The 24,124-nt window shown below is 43.3% G+C and overlaps 1 protein-coding gene across 5 annotated transcripts in view; it reads left to right on the forward strand.

Moving 5' to 3' along the window:
* HIPK1 (homeodomain interacting protein kinase 1) overlaps window positions 1-24,124 on the forward strand; it is a 30,378-nt gene that overhangs the window by 1,577 nt on the left and 4,677 nt on the right. The window contains exons 2-16 of one of the 5 annotated variants that reach the window (XM_026111993.2): window positions 368-491; window positions 3,146-4,223; window positions 10,423-10,546; window positions 12,867-12,986; window positions 13,820-13,906; window positions 14,777-14,961; window positions 15,330-15,492; window positions 16,197-16,419; window positions 17,301-17,422; window positions 18,992-19,126; window positions 21,749-21,891; window positions 22,112-22,294; window positions 22,664-22,879; window positions 23,137-23,375; window positions 23,727-23,863. In XM_026111993.2, coding sequence (XP_025967778.1) covers window positions 3,148-4,223; window positions 10,423-10,546; window positions 12,867-12,986; window positions 13,820-13,906; window positions 14,777-14,961; window positions 15,330-15,492; window positions 16,197-16,419; window positions 17,301-17,422; window positions 18,992-19,126; window positions 21,749-21,891; window positions 22,112-22,294; window positions 22,664-22,879; window positions 23,137-23,375; window positions 23,727-23,863 — 3,153 coding nt within the window. In that variant the 5' untranslated portion in view covers window positions 368-491; window positions 3,146-3,147. Of the gene's footprint in view, window positions 1-367; window positions 492-1,789; window positions 1,934-2,198; window positions 2,534-3,145; window positions 4,224-10,422; window positions 10,547-12,866; window positions 12,987-13,819; window positions 13,907-14,776; window positions 14,962-15,329; window positions 15,493-16,196; window positions 16,420-17,300; window positions 17,423-18,991; window positions 19,127-21,748; window positions 21,892-22,111; window positions 22,295-22,663; window positions 22,880-23,136; window positions 23,376-23,726; window positions 23,864-24,124 lie in introns of those variants that run through there. The other 4 variants (XM_026111995.2, XM_026111994.2, XM_064498165.1 and 1 more) reach the window with 4 other exon arrangements.

Below are 24,124 nucleotides of genomic sequence, written 5' to 3' on the forward strand. Positions count from 1 at the left end.
GTCACCCTGATGTCACTCGAGGTGCATTCTTCACATGAGGTGCTGTCTGACTGTCCCTTTTTTGTGCACTTTGGCTCTTCCTTCTGCTAGATTTGGGATCTCTTTGCTGAGGTTGCTACAGCGCCTGCATTTTTACCTACTGTCACATACCAGCCTGAGCACAAGTAGCCATGAGTGTGCAGTAACTTGTTTGGGACAAACCTTACTTGACAGCAAGCCTGTTGGCCCTGACTCAGAGAGTCTGGGACTTTGTGAGCAGGTGCCTAAGAAGATAAGGAGAATATTTTCATGTTGTGTGCATGCTCTGTTCATGTCAGGCACGCAGCATGGAGTACCATGCAGGGCTGATCCTCTGCTTGTTTTCCAGGCATTACTGTCAGTAAATGGTGGGAGCATAGGGCTCGGGCCACCTGCAAAGCTCTATTCTTCATCCTACCAACAGAGAGGAGCTGCAGAATTACATGAGGGAGGAGCAGGGAGAGCCTGGAAAGGTGAGTCCCCTTCCCTTAAGGAATGAATTCTGTAGTGAGCCCAGTGCAGAAACCATGTATGCCTCCCTTAGATTTCAAGGGGCTTTGAGCCAAGCCCTTGCTGAAATGTTTGTCCTTTCCTGCTTTGGAGCTCATGGTAATCAAGAAAATAAGGCTGATAGAAATGCAGCCCTTGAATCCACCATGCAGGACAGAGACCTTCCTTCACCAGATAGTACAGAGGGGTGAGCTTCTGAATAGCGTTTTGTTAGAGGAAGAAAATGGAAAGTGTTATTTTTTGAATCTGAAACACCTGCCCCCCGCCCCCCATCCCTTGTAGGATTTTGCACAAAAGAGCACTACTGTCCCATTTGAACTTCTCTGGTGGGCAGCTTGTTTTTTCTTTGTCAGTGTTATTTACTGCCCCAAATCACCCTGGTTAGAGTTGCTTGGCAATGTTTCTTGGCAAACAGTTACACTTAAGATTCTGAAGGAAAAAAAGAAAAAAAAGCCAGTTATACACCCCAAACTTTGCTTCTCCCTGGTAGATCTGACAATGGCCCTGAGGACAGTTTAGGAAGACACTTGTGTAATAAGTTGAAGATTGTGTCTGTGCACTCCCAGATCTGAATTTTTAGCATGTGTGTGCATGAATTCCCCCACCCATGCTAGGTGTAGCACTCTGCTGACTGCAGAGGCCTTAGCTGGAGACAGCTGGAGAAGCTGTGACTGTTAGGGTTGGTATGCGTGCACCTGGAGAGTCCAGTCCTCGCTTCACAGGGCCAGGGATGATGTCTGCAGAGGTCCTCCAGAGTGCTTTCTTTCCTGGGGACTCTGCCTTCTTTGGCTTACATTGCTTGCAAGGGTCTCTGGGGCCAACAAGACCCTGTTTCAGAGTGGTCAGTCAGGCAGGACTTATGTTCTTATGTTTTGATATGTAGCAGATCTTGCTCTATACTTCTAAAGATGAACGTAACACTTTATCCCTGATTAACACAATATGTGCTTAGTGCTATAACTCTTCACTTTATGGCTGAGGGCCAAGACCTGTCACAACCTCAGGGAAGTGATGTTAAGTGTGCTGTGACATCCAGGGATATATATATAGGCATGTTTTTGCCAACTCAGCATTGCTGTTTGAGCCTTGGATCTCTGTGATCCATTAAAGACTGCTCCAGAGTGGCAAGACCGGGTTCCCAACAGCCTTGAAGGGCCTCAGATGATGATATACAGCAGGTTTTGCTGAAGACAGGTACGCAGCCTCCTCTCACCCTTGGTCCCCATCTGCCCCTGTAACAGTCTAACCAGAACATGCAGACTTGCGAGATGGAGATCTTTTGGATTTTTCCATTGCTTGTTCTTTCCCCCCGCTGATCTTTCTCTCTGCCTGGATGCAAACTGCTAGCCGCGATTCTTTACGCTCGTTAAAGCTGCAAGTTCCTGCTTGTTGCGCTGCCGTTCAGGTAAGAGCAGAGATGGCGCTGCTGAGGTGTTGGGACGTGGGTACGAATACTGGTAAACGCTATTCTGTAATACTGTGAGTTACTGAGAGGAAACCTCTCTGTATTGTTGTTTTGACCCAGGAGGAGGCCGGGCTCAGAAAAAATAGAGAGTTTTACCGAGGAGACGCGGTTCTTCAGGGGATCGGCCTGCCGGGCAGCTCCCGCCGCGGCACGTGTCATGGCGGGCGCGCGGTCACGTGGGCGCGCTGCGCTCGGCGCTCGGCCCGGCTCGGCGCGCTCGGCGCTCGGCTGGCTCAGTCTGGCACGAGCGGCGCGGCCCGGAGCGGCGCGGCGGGAGCGCGGAGGGGCCGCGGCGGGGCCGCGGGGCACTCGGGCCCGGGCGGCGGCGGCGCGCAGCGGGGGGGGCCCGGCCGGGCCGTGAGGGCGCGTCGGAGCCTGGCGGCGGCGGCGGAGCGGCCTGGGGGCTCCCCCCGGCGTGCGCGGGCCGAGCGGGCCGGGCCGGCGGCCGCGGCGGGGCTATGATGCGCCCGCTGCGGGGCCCCGCACCCCGGTGTGTCCCCCAGGCAGGTCCGGCCCGCGGCTGAGAACCCCCCACCGGCGGTGAGTGCGCGGGGCGCCCGGCGCGGGGGGAGGGCCGGCCCCGCGCCGCCTCGCTGCCGGCCCCCGGAGCCGGCGGGCTGCGGGCCTCGTCTGCCGGGGCGGCCCGGCCTTCCCGCGGCGCGGGGGCGCTGGCGGTGCGTGGGGCTCTGCCCCCGGGCAGAGCGCGCCCCGGCGCGCTTCCTCCTCGGGAGTTTTGCTCGTCTGCTCTACGCTCCCCGCTGGCCCTGCGTGACGGGTAGGGGAGGGCACACCTGGGAGAAACACAGCGCCTTCCTACTTACACGCGACCTCCCGCCTCCTTCCAGGCCTGTTTTCCATCTTTCCCTGGGATTTCCTTAGCCTTTAGGAAGCTGGTAAAGAGCTGACTGCTGCTTGTACTGTGGGCAGTGACAGAAAATACAGTAATTTTACAGGACAGCCTCACTCCGTGGATGCCCTTAGGAGCAGCTGTTCAAAAGATTATCTTCCTAGGTGGTAGGCACCATGTGGTGAAGTTTATAGGGTGCCTAGGAAAATCGTTGTCATTCTGGTTCTTGTGCAGACGGGAGATCCTGTTCCGTCGCAGCCTGCTGCCACTGAGCAATCCAAATGAGTCCTCTTCTCCCTTTGCAGGTATGGCCTCACAGCTGCAGGTGTTCTCCCCTCCGTCAGTATCCTCGAGTGCCTTCTGCAGTGCCAAGAAACTGAAAGTGGAGCCCTCTGTCTGGGATGTTTCAGGACAGAGCAGCAGTGACAAGTATTATACCCACAGCAAAAACCTCCCAGCAGCTCAAGGGCAAGCAAGCTCCTCTCATCAGGTAGCCAATTTCAGCATCCCTGCTTACGATCAGAACCTCCTTCTCCCTGCTTCTTCAGTCGAGCACATTGTGGTTACAGCAGCAGACAGCACCGGCAGCAGTGCAACAGCATCCTTCCAGAACAGCCAAACCCTAACGCATAGGAGCAACGTTTCTTTACTGGAACCATACCAAAAATGTGGATTAAAAAGGAAAAGTGAGGAGGTTGACAGCAACGGTAGTGTGCAGATAATTGAGGAACATCCACCTCTCATGCTGCAAAACAGACCTGCGGTGGGTGCTGCGGCCACAGCCACCACGGTAACCACTAAGAGCAGCAGTTCCAGCGGTGAAGGGGATTATCAGCTGGTCCAGCATGAGATCCTGTGCTCTATGACAAACAGCTACGAGGTCTTGGAATTCCTGGGCCGAGGGACATTTGGGCAGGTGGCAAAATGCTGGAAACGTAGCACGAAGGAGATTGTAGCCATCAAAATCTTGAAGAACCATCCTTCCTATGCTAGACAGGGCCAGATAGAAGTGAGCATCCTCTCTCGCTTGAGCAGTGAGAATGCCGATGAATATAACTTTGTTCGCTCCTATGAATGCTTTCAACACAAGAATCATACATGCCTTGTATTTGAGATGCTAGAACAGAACTTATATGATTTCTTAAAGCAAAATAAATTCAGCCCATTGCCTCTGAAATACATCCGGCCAATTCTGCAGCAAGTGGCTACTGCCTTGATGAAGCTAAAGAGCCTAGGTCTGATACATGCTGATTTGAAACCAGAAAACATCATGTTGGTGGATCCTGCACGCCAGCCCTACAGAGTGAAGGTGATAGACTTTGGGTCAGCCAGCCATGTGTCTAAAGCGGTGTGCTCCACTTACCTGCAGTCACGCTATTACAGGTAAGTACTGACACAATACTGGCTTTTTTATGCTGTACTGTCAGAGTTAAGCTGATCCTAATGGGATGCTGGGGGATCACATTTACAAAAGCCAATTAACTCTTCTGCCTTAAAGTCTAATTCCAGTTAGGGGGTGGCAGGGAAGAAGTGATCAGCCTACCCAGCATCCCGCATGTTTCCTCTCCACATGGAGATTTCTTCTGAAATTTGTATGTAAATAAATAGAACTTCTGCTTTGCAGTTGTGACATAATATCCAGTCCAGTACCTTCCCCTTACTCCAGATCAGTTCAATAAGTTGATTTACCTGCCCCTAGTTTATGATGAATGTGTGCAAAGCAAACCGGGGAAGTAGTATGCTGCTAGTAAGTAGTAAATGTTGGCTTGTTTGTCACAGTCCATTAGCCATACTACTCCACTAGCCATAGTCATTTAGAAGGAATAGAAGTCAAAGGGATGCCAATTTCTTTTTGTCCTTTTTATTCTGGTCACATCTAGTAAAGAGTACCTGGATCTGAGCCTATTTCACAAACACAAAACTTCCTTTATCAATACTTGAGAAATCATGCTTTCATGAGAACAGTAGTTTTAAGATGGTTATGAGCTAGATCTGTGCTTCCTTTAGGAAAAAGTAGAAATGGCTTCAACCCTACTACCATCTAAGAATTTAAAAAAAAAATCCTTTATTATGGGCAAACTGTTGTTAAAACTCAGAGTCTGTATAGCTAAAGAAAGCTGTGCTTTTTCTTTCAATTATTCCTCCAACTTGGTTCTGTTAATAGTGTGTATTTCAATATAAGTAGAAGTAGACTTCAATAAATGGATACAGAGAGAACTTCTGGCAACAGAGGGATGTGAAAAAGCCTGTGCTGTGTTTTAGGGGTTGCTTTCAGTGGCATGTGAGTTTGCTTGACACAAAATTTAGCTAGTATCTAGCCCTTTCAGCTGGGACGGGAGGGAGGACTCAAGACACTCCACCCCACCCTGTGTCTCTGCCCTGTTTGATGCCTTTCCCATCCTCCTAGCCTTGGTTTAAAGCCCTGCTTGTTGCAGGCTTGTTCTGTTTGTTCTTCATACCCCCTGTATCCTTGCTCTTTGTTTTCTTTTCTACTCCCTCTGACACTTAGTACCAGCTTACCATGTAGCTTCTTTCCTGTGATATACCCTTTTCTTAATCCCTTCCTAATGATCTTCTCCCAGCTTGTGAGGACTGATCTTTTCCAGTCTAAACTTTGTTTTTTTAACTGCAGTTGTCTTTTATGCACCATGGCTCTGTTCAAATATTTGCTGTCTAAATGCATTATTAATTTTGTTGTTCTTTTTACATTGAAAGAGATGACCAATAATCAAGAATCTAGTGTATGGGACTTGCAGCAGATGTGGGCAAAGCAGTTTGGGGAGGCATATAGTGCTTCCCAGGTTCTGATATCACAGAAAAAACAGATTTGGCTGATGCGAAAGTAGCAAGGGATGATAAGTATCTTAAAGGGGCTGCTGGGAAGGAAGCTGCCTGCTTGAGCTGCATGCGCTGAACTGAACTCAAAGCCACTTCCGCCTCCCTGACAAGGGGTGACCAACACTGCTAGAAAGGCAAATAACCTAGGATTAGATGGCATTTAAGACTGCCTGCCCAACTGAAGCTGAAGAATGCTGTGATGTGGAAATCTAATATTTAGTGTGTTACATAATTAGTTTTAATGGTGGTTATTACTAAAATCTATATTCCAGGAACTTGCAGAGATGGTGTAGAAACCAATTTATTGTTGGAGATCTGGCTTGCTTTAAGCATATTCACATTAAATTAGTTCTCAAGTGAGATCTAAGGTTGAAATTGTTTCAACGCTGTGTTTAATAAAACAGTATAGACCAATTCGTGATTTGGTTCACTGTCAGCTATTAAACCTCCCTTGTTCTGTGCTCACTTCTTTTTTGGTTTGAAAACCCTGTTACTGGCACTTACATAACCTCTGTCTCCAGCTGTGTCCCATATAGTGAAATCTAAAATGGCCAGACTCAGCTGCTGTAAGATGTATTTTCAGATATGTGTACCCTGAAGGAATAAACAGTCCTTTGCTAATTATGCTCAGTGCTGTAGATCACCAGCACACTCTTAGTTTGAATGAGATTTTCAGCTCAGAACAGGTTTAGAGGGAAAAAATGCAACCTCTATGTATTTAGGAGCCATTGCTTTAAGGTGCATCTTTCTCAACCAACAGTTAAATGTGCTGCTGTTTAGCTTGGGCTTGAACTATGTGACAACAAAATGGGGGAGGCTGTGCTATACTGTCTTCAATTCACTGACTCGGTTGGATTCAAGATGCACTCAGAGAGTTTTGACTGAGCTACTTGGTGCTTCTGGCCATGAGCTAGTAGAAATCTTTCCTGCTTCAGCCTAGTTTTGAAGTGCTTGTGCCTCTTACCACTTAATTCTTAGCACCTCTACTCACATTTCACAACAAAAATGCAGATGTGAGGCTTTGGGCCATCGTTTACTAGCTGTAGTGACAGCGCTGGAAGCAGCTACCATCTTTCATGGCTGCTGCCATCCAGGTGAGGTGAGGCCAGAAGAGCACTCCAGTTCCCATGGCCCTCCTGGTGACTGGACAGCTTGCATCTGCTTTGATAACACCGCTGGAGCCGTGCTTCCAGGTGGGATGTAGCATTGGGTTTGTTAGGGCAAGATCCACAGCTGTTACACTGACTTCTTTGGAGGAGTGTTAAGGCCGAGACTGATTAGTCTCTCCACAGGCGTTACTGCTGCCTGTGCAGAATCCCAGTCAAGAAGGGCAGCGTTACTGCTATGACATGGGTGACTTAACGTGTGAGCAGAAGTGCCTGTGAAGACTCCTGTAGCTCTGAAAGCCTAGCGTGGACTAAAGGTAGACTGACTTTAGCAGTCACACTTCTGTGGGGTGACTAGTTTCTATTGCAGTGCTGAGATCCACTAGCAGTAATTTTTGACTTGAAATGTAGAATATATGCCTGCTACATCAGGTGCGGAAGGGTATGGATGCTTTTGCTCTCCCTGGGGAGGAAAAACAATAGAAGGAAGTGGACATCTTGCAGAAACGAAATTCCCCAGGAAGAGTGATCTCCCTGCTGTTCAGAGAGAGCGCTTTATTTGTGTCCTGTGTTAAGCACAGGCATCACATGAGCCTTACTCAGATCCCCATCTCCTGGTGTTTTCTGTGGGTTAGTTTAGAGGCGACTGAAGGTACTGAGCTCATGGACTGAACAATTCAGGCCATGAGGAGGTGGCACTAAGCGTTGAGGGAGCTTACGGTGTGCAGTAGAATCTCTTCCTTACTTCTGCTTTGGGCTATGTGCTCTATTTCTGTCCCAGTTATGTTGGCCTGGGAGGCAAAAGTACGTGCTGCCAAATCTAACTTTCTCTACTTCCTAATCCGGCTTCCAGCATTGATCACAAATTATTCAGTGCGGTGCTAGCTGCCATTGTACAAGCCTCATATTCCTATCATTCTTCAAAAGGAGGAGGGCTAGAGACCCATACATAAACATAGTATGTTTTGAAAGGTTGAAAGTAAGTTTCAGATTTTTTCTGCTCCTGCTGTGAATCCACTCTCCCCTGAGACTGCCTAGGCACACTTGCTAACCTTGGAAGTCAGAATTTGGCAGGCACGTTTGCAAAGAATGAATGTTGTTGATTTCTATTTCAAAGAGCTTGAGATAGTGAAGATCACTTTAATCTTTGACAGGCCAGCTATGAAAGTGACCTCGGCCTGCTGTCTCATTTCAACTCCCACCTCATAAGGCCACTAATGATAGCAGTGTAAAATAGGAGATGAGAGAGATTGCAATTTACCAGCCCTGTGTTGGAATCAAAATGAAATCGGGTGGCTTGCGAGAAGTTCATTTATTTAGTTTAAGTTCCAGGGAATACAATGCACAGAATTCAAATTACTATCATTTTGATATTGAGGTTTCAGAATACTTGAGTCTGTTCAAGTATGTAGTTAAAGACTGATGAGCTATCACATCCAGCCTCTGCTGACACTAATCTCTCTTTCCATTGGAATCAGTGGGACTTTTTTCATGCAGTTGTGAAGGCCTAGTATGCTCTGCTTATTCCACAAGCCACTTGCATTTTAACTTATTTTTGCCAGTCGAAAGGAGAAAATTTATGCATGTAGCATTCATCATGTGATGGGTTTGAGCACTGTCTGATTTGGAAATTCCTCAATAAGTAGGATAAGCAAGAGGATCGGTGCAGTTCATTGATGACGCATTGATGATCTGATAATCAAGTGCACCAAGTGCTGCAAAAGTGCATTCCTTTTGTTCACATCCGTTATCTTATGGAAAGTTTGATGTATTCTGACATAGTTCTTTAAAATATAAATGATGAGCTGGAGAATCAGCATTCAAATATCACATATTTATCATATTTGCATAATCATTTTATGTTATCACATACCTGAAATTATTCCCAAGCTTTCCAGTGCTGGGAATAGACAGTCGAGAAAGTAGAAGCTGATGAGTGGCAAGTAGAGCAGGTGGGTGAATGAGACCATGACAGTTAATGGAGAAAGCGTGAGAATAACCTGGATGAAGTCTTCCTTCAGTAGTCGGAATAAGATTGCCATGACTCTGTTTTTGTGGGGCTCTAACATAAAAGAAAAGCTACTTGCATGAAAGCTTAACAACAGAGTAGATGTGGCTACATGGCAGCAATGAGGTTGTTGAGATACCTTTTTTTTCAGTAGATCTTGCACATTCTCAGATGCACTGGCCATGGGCAACTGGGACGAGTACATTTGTTTTAGAGACTGGCTAATTGTAATTGTGCACAGTCACCTAAAACAAAAGCTGTATCTGTCTCACCACAGCACAAAGGGCGATTAATTGGAGTAATTTCTTGCTATGTACAAACAGTTGGGAGGTATGTTCAGGTTGAACAGTAGATGAAAGTGAGCACGGTCTATTGACGCCTGTATGTTATGCAAGTCCTGTTTTCAGAATTCTGTAGAAAGATCAGAACTGGTTTCAGAGCCTTTTTTAACAACAGAGTTACATAGAGTGTAACACGAGAAAGGGCACACAAGCGCTAGAGCGTGCTACCCAAGTCATGTCCAGAAAACAAGATAGCCTGGAGTTCAGGACTTTTTTGTCGTCTTTTGCACAGGTGTTACTTATGCATGAAGAAAATCAAGGTTTTAATGTTTCCTGTACTTTCCAGAGTAAACTCCCGTACCAGCTCACATGACTCTTGCTGTGCTTGAGTCTTGTGCCGTATGCAAATGTATGGGTAGAATTCAGCCTGGCAGAACTGCATCAGTTTGTTTTGGCGCTGTGGTGTGTGAGGTGAAGAGTTGCACTAAAACATCCTTTTGTGTTATGAGTCAATACCAGACAGAAATTTCCCTGCAATTTCAAACTGTTGCATAAGTAAATCGTTCCTGAAGTTTGAGGGCTTTTCTTTTCCCATCAGGCTCTGCTGAGGGCTAGGGCAGACAGGTAGATTTTGCATTAGGCGTGGTTGAGTGCACAGAAACCTGTAACACAACCTTGCAAAGCAGTCACAATCTCCAGCTGTGTTCTCTTCATCTTTTTTTTTTTTACACACGAAACTCTCCAAACAAACCCTGTGTAAAAACTGGTTGATAGAAACTGAGCAGCTCTCTGAAGAGCGTCTTTTTCCGGGTTTGCAGATGCAGTTCTTTTCCACATGAAAGCAGGCAGCCTTCTGTAGCTGGTTACCTGGGCTAATGAGGCCTTCTTCAGAGAGACGTCTGGGCTTTCCTGCCAGAGCTTTTCTTCCAAATTCTGTTAGGGTAGGTTGTATGCTGTCTCAGGGGAGCCTAGAGCCATAAATACTCTGTCCGTGTAATTAAACCAGCTAGTAAAGGAGTAATCTTATAACACAGTTGCATAAAGGCCAGCTTGGACTCATTCCCACCTGGGAGTTGGAGGCCACTGTGGCAATAAAGCAAGAACAGCCCATGCTGCTAAGTGGAAAAAAAGGTTGGGATCTGTTAGGACACTTGAGGAAATGTCTTCTGCTTTAAAAGTAGTCACTTAGTTTCACACAAATTTACTTGTACTTGGAGGAAGGAAGGAAGAGCATTATCTAGAGTAATTTATAACAATGAGCTACGTGATTTCTGAGCCAAAGATTTCACTTTTTTCTTTTTTCTTTTTCTTTTTTTCTTTCTTTTTCTTTTTTTTTTTTTTTTAAACAGAGCTCCTGAAATCATACTGGGTTTACCTTTCTGCGAAGCTATTGACATGTGGTCACTAGGCTGTGTGATAGCTGAGCTGTTTCTAGGCTGGCCTCTGTACCCAGGAGCATCTGAGTATGATCAGGTGAGAGTGCACGGTGGATGTGGGGATATTCTGGTAAAACCACAGTGATCTGTGTCCAGACCCTCTGAACCCAAAGTGTCCTACTTCAAATTTCTTCTTATACAGATTGCTGTTGTCTGCGATCTTAAACTCATTTTCAGTCTGTGATATTCCCATTACCTGTTTCTGTCATTGTACAGGAAAGCACCGAATTCTGTGTTTTTACTTGAGTTTAGTGTACTCATACAATATATAGTTAATTTACAGTTAATCCACCTGCCTCCCAAACCCAAAAAGCTGTTGAAATACCTTCCTGTCAAAACAGAAGTGAGGTGTGTGTCCTGGCTTGAAAAGCCCTCTGCAATTTTACCACGAGGGCAGTTTTTCCACATAGAGACAAAGCAGGTCTATCATTCCTGTCCTGTTAATGGCTACCAATGCCCTCATTTTATGCAAAGTGTGGACCCCAAGCTGTCTCTGAAATACAGGAACAAGAGTCTGAAAAGGCATCTTTAATTATTTCTTGCCATGAATACTTAGCTGTATTACCTGGACTAGTCAGTTGCCTATAAAAGGACAAAAACTCTATATAAGGGGTTTTTTGAGAGTAACTTTTCCATTGTGGTTTTTATGGTGATGCCTTCTGACAATGCTTGGTATACTTTTCCTTATGTGATAAAGTGACCTTTCTCAAATTATTTTTTGAAAACTTCAGTTGTATCTTCCCAGCACTGTAAATTTCCAAACGAAAAACACACTGGTACCTCAGTGAGCAGAATGAGCTAGAAAATAACTGAAGTACAGCATGGTGGTTTCCTTGCACAGTGAGTTTTGTGTAATTCTGAGAACCTTATCTGGGCATGTAGGTGGGTGGGGAGGAGGCATTTTTTCCATTGCTTAATATACAGGATTTTGCAGTCCTTTGTGAGGCCGCAGGAGGTATGACTTCATGCGGTTGATTTTGATGTCTGAATTGCCCCTGAAAAACAGGGATGGCTTGCTTGCTTATTTTCTGAGATTCTGCAGCAGCAAATGAAAGCCCAGGCAAAACTTTTGAAGGGATCCCCCCAGCAATGCAGTTCATGTGCTGGGATGGGATCTACGTGTTTTTTTTTTTTTTTTTTTTTTAAACAACCTTTGGCCAGAAAGCATGAGTTATGTCTCAGAAAAACATCAGAATTCTGAATTGAACTTGTGTATAAATATGAAAAATACTAACTTGAAGACACTTCAGCTGCTTGGTGGCATAAATGAGAACAGAATCAACAAATACAAATGGATCACAAGCTATACCAACCAACTTAGTGCTGTGCAATGTTCAGCTGATTGAGAACAGTGGAAGAAGAGGAAGAGTTTTGCAAACAAGAAATGAGATACATTAAAGGAACTATATATGATAATTTGGACATAGCCTAGTTACCTTCGCCCTGTTTCCAATCCTCATTTTTATAAGAGGATTATCACCTTTTTTTTTTTTTAAACTTCTAAATAGACTTTTGAAGGGGGAGGGTCATAACAAAAGCAATGTCACATTTCTCACTGTACATCTTAAGAGGAAATAGCATTAGCAATCCAGGCAACATTTGGAATATTTGAGAAAGCATATTGTTGACTTTTTCATAACTTGCAATTTTCTTTCCCTTTAAGCACCCGTCATTACTTTTGCTGTTAGCTCTTTACCAGTACCTTATTGATACCATTGCTGCTCCTCAGGTGCATTTTCTATAATTCTTAATTTTTTTTTTTTTTTTTTTTTTTTTTTTGGTACTTGTAAAATAAAGTGTATTAAAGCTTTTGAGGATGTAAGGGTCAGATTGTGCTAGAGATTTGGTCTTGCTTTCTTAGTCAGTGAGAGCTCTGCCATAACATTCTTCTCAAATCACGTGCCTAGAGTGTATGTAGCCAGTCACAGTAGTGTTGCTTGGATACTTTTGCCTTTAAATACATATACATATGTGGCAACTTCTGCAGTAGTTTCTCTCAAAATGCATACTCTTTAAATTGCTGCTATGAAACACCATCAGTTTTTTTACCCAGTGCTTTACCCATATCTCAGAAGCTTATAAGCAGTCTGCTCATATATATTTACGCCAAAAAAAATCCATAAAATAAGACAGACTCATTAAACGCATAAAATTTCTGCAGATAACAAGATAGAAAAGATTAAGTGTCCTTAAAAATACTTGGAATAGTCCCTTTAATTTTGCAGTTTCAGTTATCTAGGCATTCTGTATTTACAAGCTATTTCCTGTTCACTGTGAACAAACCTGGCTGATAACTACTCCATTAACTATCGGTCTGGTATACTGAGAGCCTTTATACTTTTCATTTTCTTTCCTAGATTCGTTATATTTCACAAACTCAAGGCCTTCCAGCAGAGTATCTTCTCAGTGCAGGAACGAAAACAAGCAGGTTTTTTAACAGAGACCCAAATTTGGGATATCCGCTGTGGAGGCTAAAGGTTTGTATGTCTTTTTAACTCCTAACTCTGTTTTATTCATTGAGGACTTGATATCAAGTCACACCTAGTTTTAGTGTACTCTAAAAAGTTTCCGATTAAAGATTGGCTTCTAAATGCTGTTCTAATATAGCTGATTTGTGTATTTCCCTTCAGAAACTGTACAGGCCTCCTAGTGCTTATCTAACAATAGCAGCTGTGAGTGATAGCACCAGCAAAGAGTGGGTGTTAAAGTAATTGAGATAATGGTTGCTTATTGTGGCCTGCTCAGTCTTGGTGAGGTACGTCATCTTGTTGCCGTCTCCTGACAATGAGAAGAGTAAAATAGAAAGTATTTCATGATGGTGTTTGTTAGTTTAACAGAAATCTATTTGTATACTGGCAGAAGACAGGAAACAGTCAGATGTGCATTTGTTTTTGTCTTTAGAGCAGACCTACAAAAGGAAGGTAATTTTGCCTTTCTTCTTCTTTGTAAAAGAAGACTTCAAAATGTATTTATAGCCTTTCCTCTTCCAAAATCAAAAATACTTTAAATTTGACCCCTCAGATGCTCCCTAATGCTCCTCCAGTTCTTTTGGCACGACTCAAGGAAGTCTTGAAGTGCTCCGCTGATCTAGTTATTCATTCAACTTTGATAGTGTCTCAGCTTTGCAGTGAATGATCTTCCCAGTTTAGAAAATGAGAACCCATGGTTGTTTTGGTTTGGCCCACTAGCAAATTATTTGTTTTAAAGCAACCAAAAGATTACGTGGCTCAGCACTTCTTGTTGCTTTTGCTTTATCCTTATTTCAATACAGGAGATCTCAATTTATATTAATAAATGCTTTATTTTGTAGACTCCAGAGGAACATGAGTTGGAGACGGGAATAAAATCAAAAGAAGCTCGGAAATATATATTCAATTGTTTGGATGATATGGCGCAGGTGTGTGGAGAAAACCCTTAACACACAGATAACTATCATTTTAAGTACACACATGAAAATATTGGGGTCTCTAAAAAGGTGACCCCTGTGCCTGAGCAGTCCTCTTTCCCATGCTGTTAAGAACACTGACATAGCTTTGCCATGGTTCAAATTTGCCTCAGAAGTCATTGCATTAAAGACTATCAAAACATTAATTATGAATCTGTTAAAGATTTCTTTTTCTTTCTTAGGCCTTAATCTGGTAGATGCAACAAATGTGCTTAAGCTGTACCATTAGAAGTAGTCTACTTCCAGTACAGTAGTAGGAAAGCTATGCACCTGCAAAGGTGTTTATAGGACTAGGCCTTTTACTGGACTTTGGAAACCTCAGGGAACATGTTAATAGGCACTACAGATAGTTGTTCTTTTTCGTTCTATTTTCAGAGGTAAAATGAAGGAATATCTGGATACATTATGATATCACGAGGCATTGAACCTTAAATATGTTGGTCTCGATTTTCCATTTCTGTTGTAGCTCTTATCATCACTTTACATCTGTGCAGATGTCGATTCTTGTCATTCTGATTTGCTAGCCTTTCATACCCCTCTGCACAGAAGTAAGGAGGACACATCTGCCAGGCAGTGAAAAATGAAGCTTGGTTGATACCTACTGAATGTACCAACTTCATATTGAGGTGGGAATTCCATGTATAAGCTTCACTTCCTTGTATTAGACATGAGCAAGGGAAAAGTTGTGTGAGTTATCATTGTAGTACCTAAATTAAACTGGCTAAGAGAGAAAATAAAGATTTCTGTGTGATGTGAAATTATGGAATTGTTCAGCAGCAATGGATTTGATATCTGCATTAACTGCTCTCATTTTTTTTCAAGGTGAATATGTCTACTGACTTAGAAGGGACAGACATGTTGGCAGAGAAGGCTGACCGAAGGGAATATATTGATTTGTTGAAGAAAATGTTGACAATTGATGCAGATAAGAGAATTACTCCGCTGAAGACTTTGAACCATCCGTTTGTTACAATGACCCATCTACTGGATTTCCCACACAGCAATCAGTAAGCTTCCTCAAGTTTCATGTTTTGTTTCAGGAGGATTTATTAGAAGCACAGAATAGCACATTTCTACTTTTTGCCAGTGCTGTTTTCTGCAGTTTCTGGCTGATATGAAATTGCAAAGGCATATACAAGGAAACAACTGTTCATAAGCTTCCTTTTCATACTTCACCAATTTGTGAGAGTCAGCAGGGTGTTTAACCAGGACTTACCTCACAGAAATGTACACTTATTGCTAGTTCTAGGATGTTCTTTTGAGGGGGCACCCAAAAGGCATATGCGTAGTTAGAAACTTGGCATGTCTCTGTTGAGGTACATTGTATGTAGTGTTAATACATTTCTGATATTTCCCTTCTGTTGTTCTGTTTCAGTGTGAAATCCTGCTTTCAGAATATGGAGATCTGCAAACGAAGAGTTAACATGTATGATACAGTGAATCAGATAAAGAGCCCATTTACAACCCATGTTGCTCCTAATACAAGCACAAATCTGACGATGAGCTTTAACAACCAGCTCAATACAGTACACAATCAGGTAGGTATATCATCCTTTAGCTGTGTTATAGTAATCCAAGAAATGGAGCAGTCTAATTTTGAGCCTCCAGGCCACATTCTGTTCAGCAAAATAACTCAGGTGAAATTAGTTATTTTATACTGAGGCTTACACAGCTGAACAAAGTTTGGCCCTATACTAATTGTATATATACTATTAATATATATAATTTTATATACTGATAGAATCATGTTGATACAACCTGATTGGCAAAGTATTATTGCTACACGTAAGATTTTGTGTTCAACTCTACAAACGTTGTGATGGCTTTTAAACTTTTCATTTAACAGCTGTATTCAGTGTAGTTAGTTCTCTTAGGAAATGGGTAAAAGTTGCAGCCTATTACAGACTTCTGCAGTTATACATAGCATGTTGTCGCCTCAGCTAGTGAAGCTTTCTATTTAAATTGCTCTCCAGAATTTGTAGTTTGTCTTGAAATTTAACTTTCCAAAACTCAGACCACGGTGGTCTCTTTTCTTCACCTACTCATATTGGCCGGTCAGTTCAATAGCATAAACAAAGTTGTCGCAGTTCATGTTTTTTCCCCCAAGTTGTCTTTTGCTTTTTATCTGCAACCTTTTCCTGGTGCTTGTTTCACGGTATAATCCTGACAGTTTCTGTTGTTTGTTTTGTAACAAGTATGAGTGTCACCTCTGGGTATAAATCTGTATATTTTTGTTTTCTAGGCCAGTGTGTTGGCTTCCAATTCTACTGCTGCTGCTACTCTTTCCCTGGCAAACTCGGACGTCTCGCTGCTAAACTATCAGTCTGCTCTGTATCCATCATCTGCAGCACCAGTTGCAGGAGTGGCACAACAGAGTGTTTCCTTGCAACCTGGAACCACCCAGATCTGCACGCAGACTGACCCATTCCAGCAAACTTTCATTGTTTGTCCCCCTGCTTTTCAAAGTAAGTAGAAAAACCCTTTGGAACTGTAGTTTTAATTTGATAAAAAAATGAGATGTTGTGATTTGGACTAAATTGAGAACTACAGCAGACCACTCTGTGTGTTATGCTGTGCTCTTGCATCAGATGTGAGTGCAAAATCAGGTCAGACGTGTGTAGACAATTTGGTTCTCTTCCACGTCATGCTTGAACAGGTGACAGTATCTTGCCTGCCTAGGTTGCAGTGTTTATCCAGTTGCTCAACCAGTTTTTCCCCCCAAACTGAACACAACAGCATTCCTCAGAAAGGAAAGCAATGAACAGAGGAGCCAGACCTATCTGAAAACAAGAGTGTGCGCTATGTTTTGAATGTCAGGAGTGGATATCTGCTCTTTGAGTCTCAGTATGCAAGCAGGGATGCAATCATGTAATTTGCTAGCAAGTAATAAACAATCATAGATTGCAAATAATACAGGCAACACAAGCATAGCTGTATTAATCCAGGAAAGTTCTGTTATTTACATATATACCTGGATTGTGTTAGTATGGAGAGTTATATGCGAAACAGGAACTGATAGTGTAAGGTTTGTACATAGCCTCAAGCAACATAGTATTAGATGTCTGAGTGTGGATGGTTTGTGTCTGAAAACAAGACTGCAAACCTGAACACAGCCAAGCTTTTGAGGACCGGTTGTCCATCATTGCACTTCAGCATTTCGGGACTGCCGATATATTTACTCCAGCTGGTGTTTTATTAGTGGGCTTTTGTCAAAGGGAACAGCTTTTCTTTTTCTTCATCTGACCCCATCTTCCGTCCTTCCTGATTACCTGGTAGGAATTTGACTGGGGGGGCAGGGGGAGAATAATAAAGCAGCTTAACTGTGATTTGTTCTTGTCCCTAACAGCCGGACTTCAGGCAACTACAAAGCATTCTGGGTTCCCAGTAAGGATGGAGAATGCCGTCCCAATTGTACCACAAGCACCTGCAGCACAGCCACTGCAGATCCAGTCTGGAGTTCTTACACAGGTAAAAAACCAAACAAACAAACAAAAAAACCCACAGCGTTAACTGCAATCCCTACCACCATCTGGGGGAACTTGACTACCCCTCTGGTGCTGGGGGCGAGTGCAGAGCAGTTCTGAGAACACTCTCAAAGGCTAAATGCAGATCAGGTCTAAGACAGTGTTTTCTCCTTTTTTTTTTTTTTTTTTTTTTTTTTTTCCTGGGATATTGAGAGTCTAAACTATTTGATATCATGTGCCTCTCTTGTTTAGGGATTTGATTTTATAAAGGGAATAAATATGTAGTTTCCAGCTGTTTAAAATCAGGCTGTATTTTTGCACAGGTGTATGTTACCTTATAGATAATAGTGTACATTTTTGCCTACACTTTAAAAATAAGATAACAAATTTTGTAAGAAATTAAATGAGTTCTGTGAGAAGTGTGATATCAGTAAACGGAAGTGGCCATACAGATTATTCATGTTATAATCTTATCTTTAAATCAGTAAAATTTTGCATCCTTCTTGATCAGTTGCATTGTTAGTGTGAATAAATGGATAGCAACAACATATTTCTCTGCTGTTTGCAGTGTAAACAACATGCAAAATCAAAAGTCATAAGTCATGCTAAAAATTGGTATTCTAAACATTTGTATCTTGCCATAAACTAAAGCTACTTTTATTTCCAAAAAAGATTATTGCTTTAATATATAGTGAGTGCCCCATGATTAGCAAGTTTTATACAGTGAAAAATTGTAATTGCCTCTATAATTAAGCACACATTTATTTGCATAGCCTTAATTTCTGATGGCATTAACATACTTTATTAATTTTACTGTAAAGGAAGTATATTGTACTTACTGACCTACTTGTAGAGGAGTAATTGTAGTTTGTTTAGTCCAAATAATTTTGGTGGCATTTGGTGATCTCTGTTTTGATTAGGATAATTGTACAGGTGACATTGTCCAAAAAGCAGAATACACTTGAAGGAGGCCCACCAGAACCAAACACTGCTTTTCCTGAAAGTGCAGACTGTACACTAAGAATCTAGTTTTTAATTAGACATTTGATGGATTAATACATGTCTTGGTAGTTTCATCACATGTAACCTTGCTCTTTAATGATACAAAAGACCTATGGTGCCTTTTGTTAAATCCCTTAGTTTATCTCTTTCCAAGAGTACTGTACATGAATTTGAGGTACAGTATTAAATGCTGTGTCCTGCTAGGGGTGAAGGTTGTGTTATGTCTTTGTGCAGCATATATAAGAGACAGCGTAACTTCCTCTCTGGAACCCATTCTGAGTGAAGTACCATAATACTTGAACGCTACCTTGTTTTTATTTTTCAACTGTGCCATTGGAAAGACCGTGTTCCCAAATTCCGTGTTCCCTGTGTTCCCCTTGGGCATATGTGATTGCTTAGAGGAACATGCCCAGAGGGTCAGAGTGTTGGTTTCATTGCATCCATTACAATTCTGGAATCTACTCAAGCACCATAAAATGCCAGTGTGGTGAAACCTTTTCTGGCCCTATTGCTGAACCCACTTACCTGCCTCAGTACGTTTGTTTCACTCACTGCCTGATCTACATTTCAGGGAAGCTGTACACCACTAATGGTAGCAACTCTTCATCCTCAAGTAGCCACCATCACGCCGCAGTATGCGGTCCCCTTTACTCTGAACTGCGCAGCCGGCCGGCCAGCGCTAGTAGAACAGACGGCTGCAGTACTGGTAATTGCCTCCCTTGATTGTGTTCACTAACTGAGTTTTTGTTTTAACTTAGACTTGCAGAGGGCATGGAAGCATGTGCCATCTTGTGGCTGTGTTCTTGCTACATCTTAATGTCTTGTTGTTTTCCTCCCCAACATTGCTGAAGCACTGTCTGACTCTGATGTTTAGTGTGGCTCTGTAAAGAATCCAGATCCATTGACTATTACTTTTTACTAGCCTAATATTATAAAGCTCTTCTAAGCTAGACTACAGAAGAGTTATAATTGTTCTTGTTCTTTGCTTACTATCCTATCTTTGTCTTTTGATTATTGAATACAAAGGAATCAGCCTCTAGCTTGACTCTGCTACAGGTACCTGGATGGCCAGAATTTGAACTGCTTGGCAAGTTAGCTACATATTTTGTTTTAAACCCTTGTAAAGCTTCTTTGCATGTAGAAATGTTTCAGGTTGTTAAGCACAGGCTAATCTCTAATAAATAGCAAATTCTTTAGTTTATTGCTTTAGCAGTCGATTTCTCTTAACCTCTGTTGAACATTGACAATAATTTTCTGGCCTTTTGTTATTTATAGCTAATCACAGGTAGCTTGCTTCATCCAGATAAAGATACTGTTCTTCACAGATACTTTCAGTTCTTACTGTATTTCTTGGTTGAAATTAAAGGTGAGCTCTAGTTTCTAAAATGGCAATAGCTAGCTGTCAGGCTAGTTATCATTTGAACAATTAAAAGGATGGGGGATGGGAATAAACACATCTTTTAAAAAGTGTATGTTTTCAAAATTGTCCTCTTCTGTACTCATCTGGCGCCTGCCTCAGAACAACTTTGCAAGTGCCACAAAGAAGTCATTGTAAAACTCCAGAATCAGATCAGTGAAGCTTATGAAAACATTGCAGTGCGCTTAAGTAGTGGTATTCTCACATGTCTTTCAAAGCACATTCCATTTCTTATGTGAACCATTTTGTTTCTTGTGGCTTTAAAGTGGTAGTTTGAGTGTCATTTTCTTCCAAGATGGAAACCTCTCCTGAAGTGGAATTTGCTCGAGCCATACCTGTGTGAGGATGAGATTAAAACCCACTCATTTGAGTTCTTCTGAACTGAGTTAATCTCTCCCTATTTCTGAGGATGGGAAGGCAGGAGAATGGGTTCTCCTGGGTCACAACTCCAAGCTAAAAAGACCCGAGGATGCATCTCCTTTCCTCCTCTTGAATTTTGATGGCTGAAAGGCTGCAGTTTAGGCTCTGAAAACAGCAAGGGTGACTGTAGCAGAGCTTGGGACACAAGTGAGTTGTTAGTGATGTTTTCAAAAGTGTATGTGAGCTTTTGATTCAACAGGCAAATTAGATCTGTTCTCCTTTGCATGTGCAGCGGATCTGACATTCAGCTCCCCTGTGCAGCAACGGGAGATCAGAGTCAGCTGTCTCTAAACGATGTGCCTGGATTCTGAGTTTATATAACAACATTTTGTTCTATGGAGAACTTACTATTTTTATTTGGATTCTGGGAGCCTTTGGCGTGAATTTGCTCACCTTTAGTGCTTCCGACACTTCTCCCCTGCTGCTTCCCCTGAGTTTGCATTAGCCATTTGCTAAGCTTTGCATTTTTTTTTGTCCTTCCTCTGTCAAAACAGTTCGTCGCTTGGAAGGCCCGGTTTCTGCCTCTCGTTGGGAATTTAGATCTTGCTGTATTAAACTCTCTGCTTTGTCTTGTGCAGGTGTTGGCTTTTGGAAAGACGCATGGTGTGACTCTTAACATATTTCTCTTTTTTTTATTTATTTATTATTATTATTCCACTTATGTTGGCAGAGGTTTTAGCAGTTCTCTGCTTTGAAGGCCTCTTGTTTGGAACCAGTATTTGTAATAAGTGGATCTGTTACTTGCAGAAATATTTTGTTTAAGACAGTGGGTGTTCATGGTTTTGCAATTTAAACTGCAAGAAGGAGAGCCATAAGTGTTCAAAATCATAGAAGTATTGTACTGCAGAACTTTAGTTTTTTGCAGAAAATGCTGCATTTCATCAATTTGAAGAGGAAAGTTAATAATCTTAATTAATTGAAAATAGTTTTATGCATCTCCTGTGTAACCAAACATGTCTGTCAGTGCACCTTTTCTTAATGTACTGATTACATTTTCTCGTTCAGTGATTTAACTGAGGTAGAGTGAATTTCTGTAATAACAACACTGTCTCAGCTATCTCGATGTGAGCCCTGTAAGCCAGAAAAGCAGGAAGGACTAAATTGGCCTCATATTTTGGAATGCCTCAGCAAAGCAGCATGCATAAAGTTACATGAAAAACATTCCCAAACACTCTGGTGCGTCTGGCATGTAGGCTGATCTTGTCTCCCTTTTTGCAGGCACTCTTTCTGCAGTACAATTTTAACACCACCCTCTTCCCTGGGTGTCATCTATGACACAAAAAATTAGCAAAGTGTTTGGGGAAGCTTGTTTCTCTGGTTTTCATGTTCTCTTGCTGGGCTGAGGCCGTTTGAGGAAGTGCAGTGATGTGCCTTTATCTCTGCAAGTTAACAATCTCCACGAGTTAATTTATTGCTTGGAACAAGTCTCTTTCTCCCTGTCTGTAGGAACTGAAATCTAGTGAATCTGTTTATCTGTTTGCTGTTTTGCAGCAGGCCTGGCCTGGGGGAACCCAGCAGATATTGCTTCCTTCTACTTGGCAGCAGCTCCCAGGGGTTGCTCTGCACAACTCTGTTCAGCCCGCAGCTGTGATTCCAGAGACCATTGGCGGCAGCCAGCAGCTAGCCGACTGGAGGTAGGGATTATGCAGGGGTGAATTCTGTGCCCGATGGAAACGTGAGCCATTGCAGTACCATCTGCAGTGTACAGAAGTTCTCTCTCCCCTTCAGAACCATGCAGCAGCCTAATGCAGCTGAGTGCAGCTTGCAGTGGCTGCAGCATAGTCATGGGGTCTGGGTCTCTCTCTTTTTTTTTTTTTTTTTTTTCTTTTTTTTTCTTCCCCCCTCCTGCCCCAGGAATGCACATTCCCATGGAAATCAGTACAGCGCTCTCATGCAACAGCCATCGCTGCTGACAAACCATGTGACGTTAGCTACAACACAGCCCCTGAATGTTGGAGTTGCTCATGTTGTGAGGCAGCAGCAAAGCAGCAATGCTCCAGCAAAGAAGAACAAACAGCCAGCACCAAACTCAGCCAAGTAAGTGAGCTGAATCAGGAGTGTGACTGACCAAGTGTTTTACTGGTCATAGGGAGGTTTTACACATTCAGGGCATGTTGGTGCCATAGCAATACAAGTTACAGAACAGAAGTCTGACTAACGGGGTGGCAGGTTTCTGGCTGTACTAGATGAATCAATTCTGCTCAGAGTGCCACTGGCTGCATGGGTCCCTTCTGGGATGTGTATGAGTTTAGTTCCATGAAAGAATTTGCACAGATGTTCTCCTTGTGTGTTTCAAGGTTTTTCTTTTTGTCTGTGTGCTCTGGAGCCTGGCTGTTCTTAATGCTGCTGATACTGTGTGTCCCAGACTGCTGAGCTGTAGCTGAATACTACCTTGGTTTTCTTCAGGCCCAGCTCAACTCTAGAGCCTGTGCCCTCCCAAGTTTACTCGCTCGTTGGGAGCAGTCCTCTGCGCTCCTCCTCCTCCTCCTCCAATGTGCTCGTCCCAGTGCAGGAGCAGCACCAGCCCATTGTGATCCCAGACACTCCAAGCCCCCCTGTCAGTGTCATCACCATTCGCAGCGACACTGATGAGGAAGAGGACAGCAAATACAAACCTGCCAGGTAGGAAGTTCTTTTAGGAAGCCTGTACTGATTTGTCCTGAGCTCAGCCCAGGCATCAGGGAGATTGGAGAACACTATATTTAGAGCCCTGGCTAGGCTAAGAAACACTGTGTAAGACAGGGAATTCTGTATCCTGTTCACTGTGTGTGTTTTTTTATTAACTAGAATCTCATCCATCAAGTAGGAGGGCGTGAGATCCCAGAGGGAGATCTCTGTCTTGTGGGAAAAGCTAGAATGTTCCTGTTTTTTTCCTGCAGTTTGGGCATGAAGCAGAGATCCAATGTCATCAGCTACGTTACTGTTAATGACTCCCCCGATTCCGACTCCTCCCTGAACAGCCCCTATGCCACAGACCCGGTTTCCTCTCTCAGGAGTACGGGTGGTGTCCTGGAGCTGCCTAGCAGAGGAGCAGCTGATAGCTCCAGCTCTCGGACTATCATTGTGCCACCGTTGAAAACACAGCTTAACGACTGCATTGTAGCTACCCAGGCTTCAGGTAGGTTGTGCTCTCACAGGTTGCTCTGCTCAGTAATCTTTGTCATGGCTCAGATGCTGTTTTATCCCTGACAGTTTTGGACTCTCTGCACTAGGTCTTCGGCAGCTTCAGGTTTCACAGCTGCTGTTCTGAGATCATGAACCTGGGTCTGTTTTCAGATTCACTGATACATTTACCTTTCATATATGTGTTAGGCTGTATTTACAAAGATGTGTAAAAATTCCCAATGATTTCTTATTCAATCAGATTTTAAATTGTAGTCGAAGAAACAGCTCTGTCATGGACATAGCCCCTGTGTGTTCTTCAGTTACCTAAGCTGGTTATCACAGTGCATGGGGTGAAATCTTTCAGGCATCCTGAGCAGTACCAGTAAGACCAAGCCGGTGGCCTCCGTGAGCGGGCAGTCATCAGGATGCTGCATAACGCCTACTGGGTACCGATCGCATCGTGCGGTGACGAATGGTGTGCAGCCTCTCAATCTCAGCCAGGTAAGCACTGTGTTCGGGACCTGCCTGCAATCGCACAGGACTTGCCTGTGCACTGTGGAATCCCAGGTGTAGCCCATCATGGAGGGAGAGTAATCTTTGACTCAGTGGAACTACAGTGACCCTTCTTGAATTTACTTGAGGGTATCAGAGCTGCAGGTGTCTTGACTTCATGGAAGGGAGGATCTGACAGATGTGCTAATCAGTCCTGCAACTAGAACACAGGTGTTGATCGGGAGGCTCTGGCTGAACCCTTCCTTGCTC

This window comes from Dromaius novaehollandiae, chromosome 27, assembly GCF_036370855.1.
Source record: "Dromaius novaehollandiae isolate bDroNov1 chromosome 27, bDroNov1.hap1, whole genome shotgun sequence".
NCBI classification, from domain to species: domain Eukaryota; kingdom Metazoa; phylum Chordata; class Aves; order Casuariiformes; family Dromaiidae; genus Dromaius; species Dromaius novaehollandiae.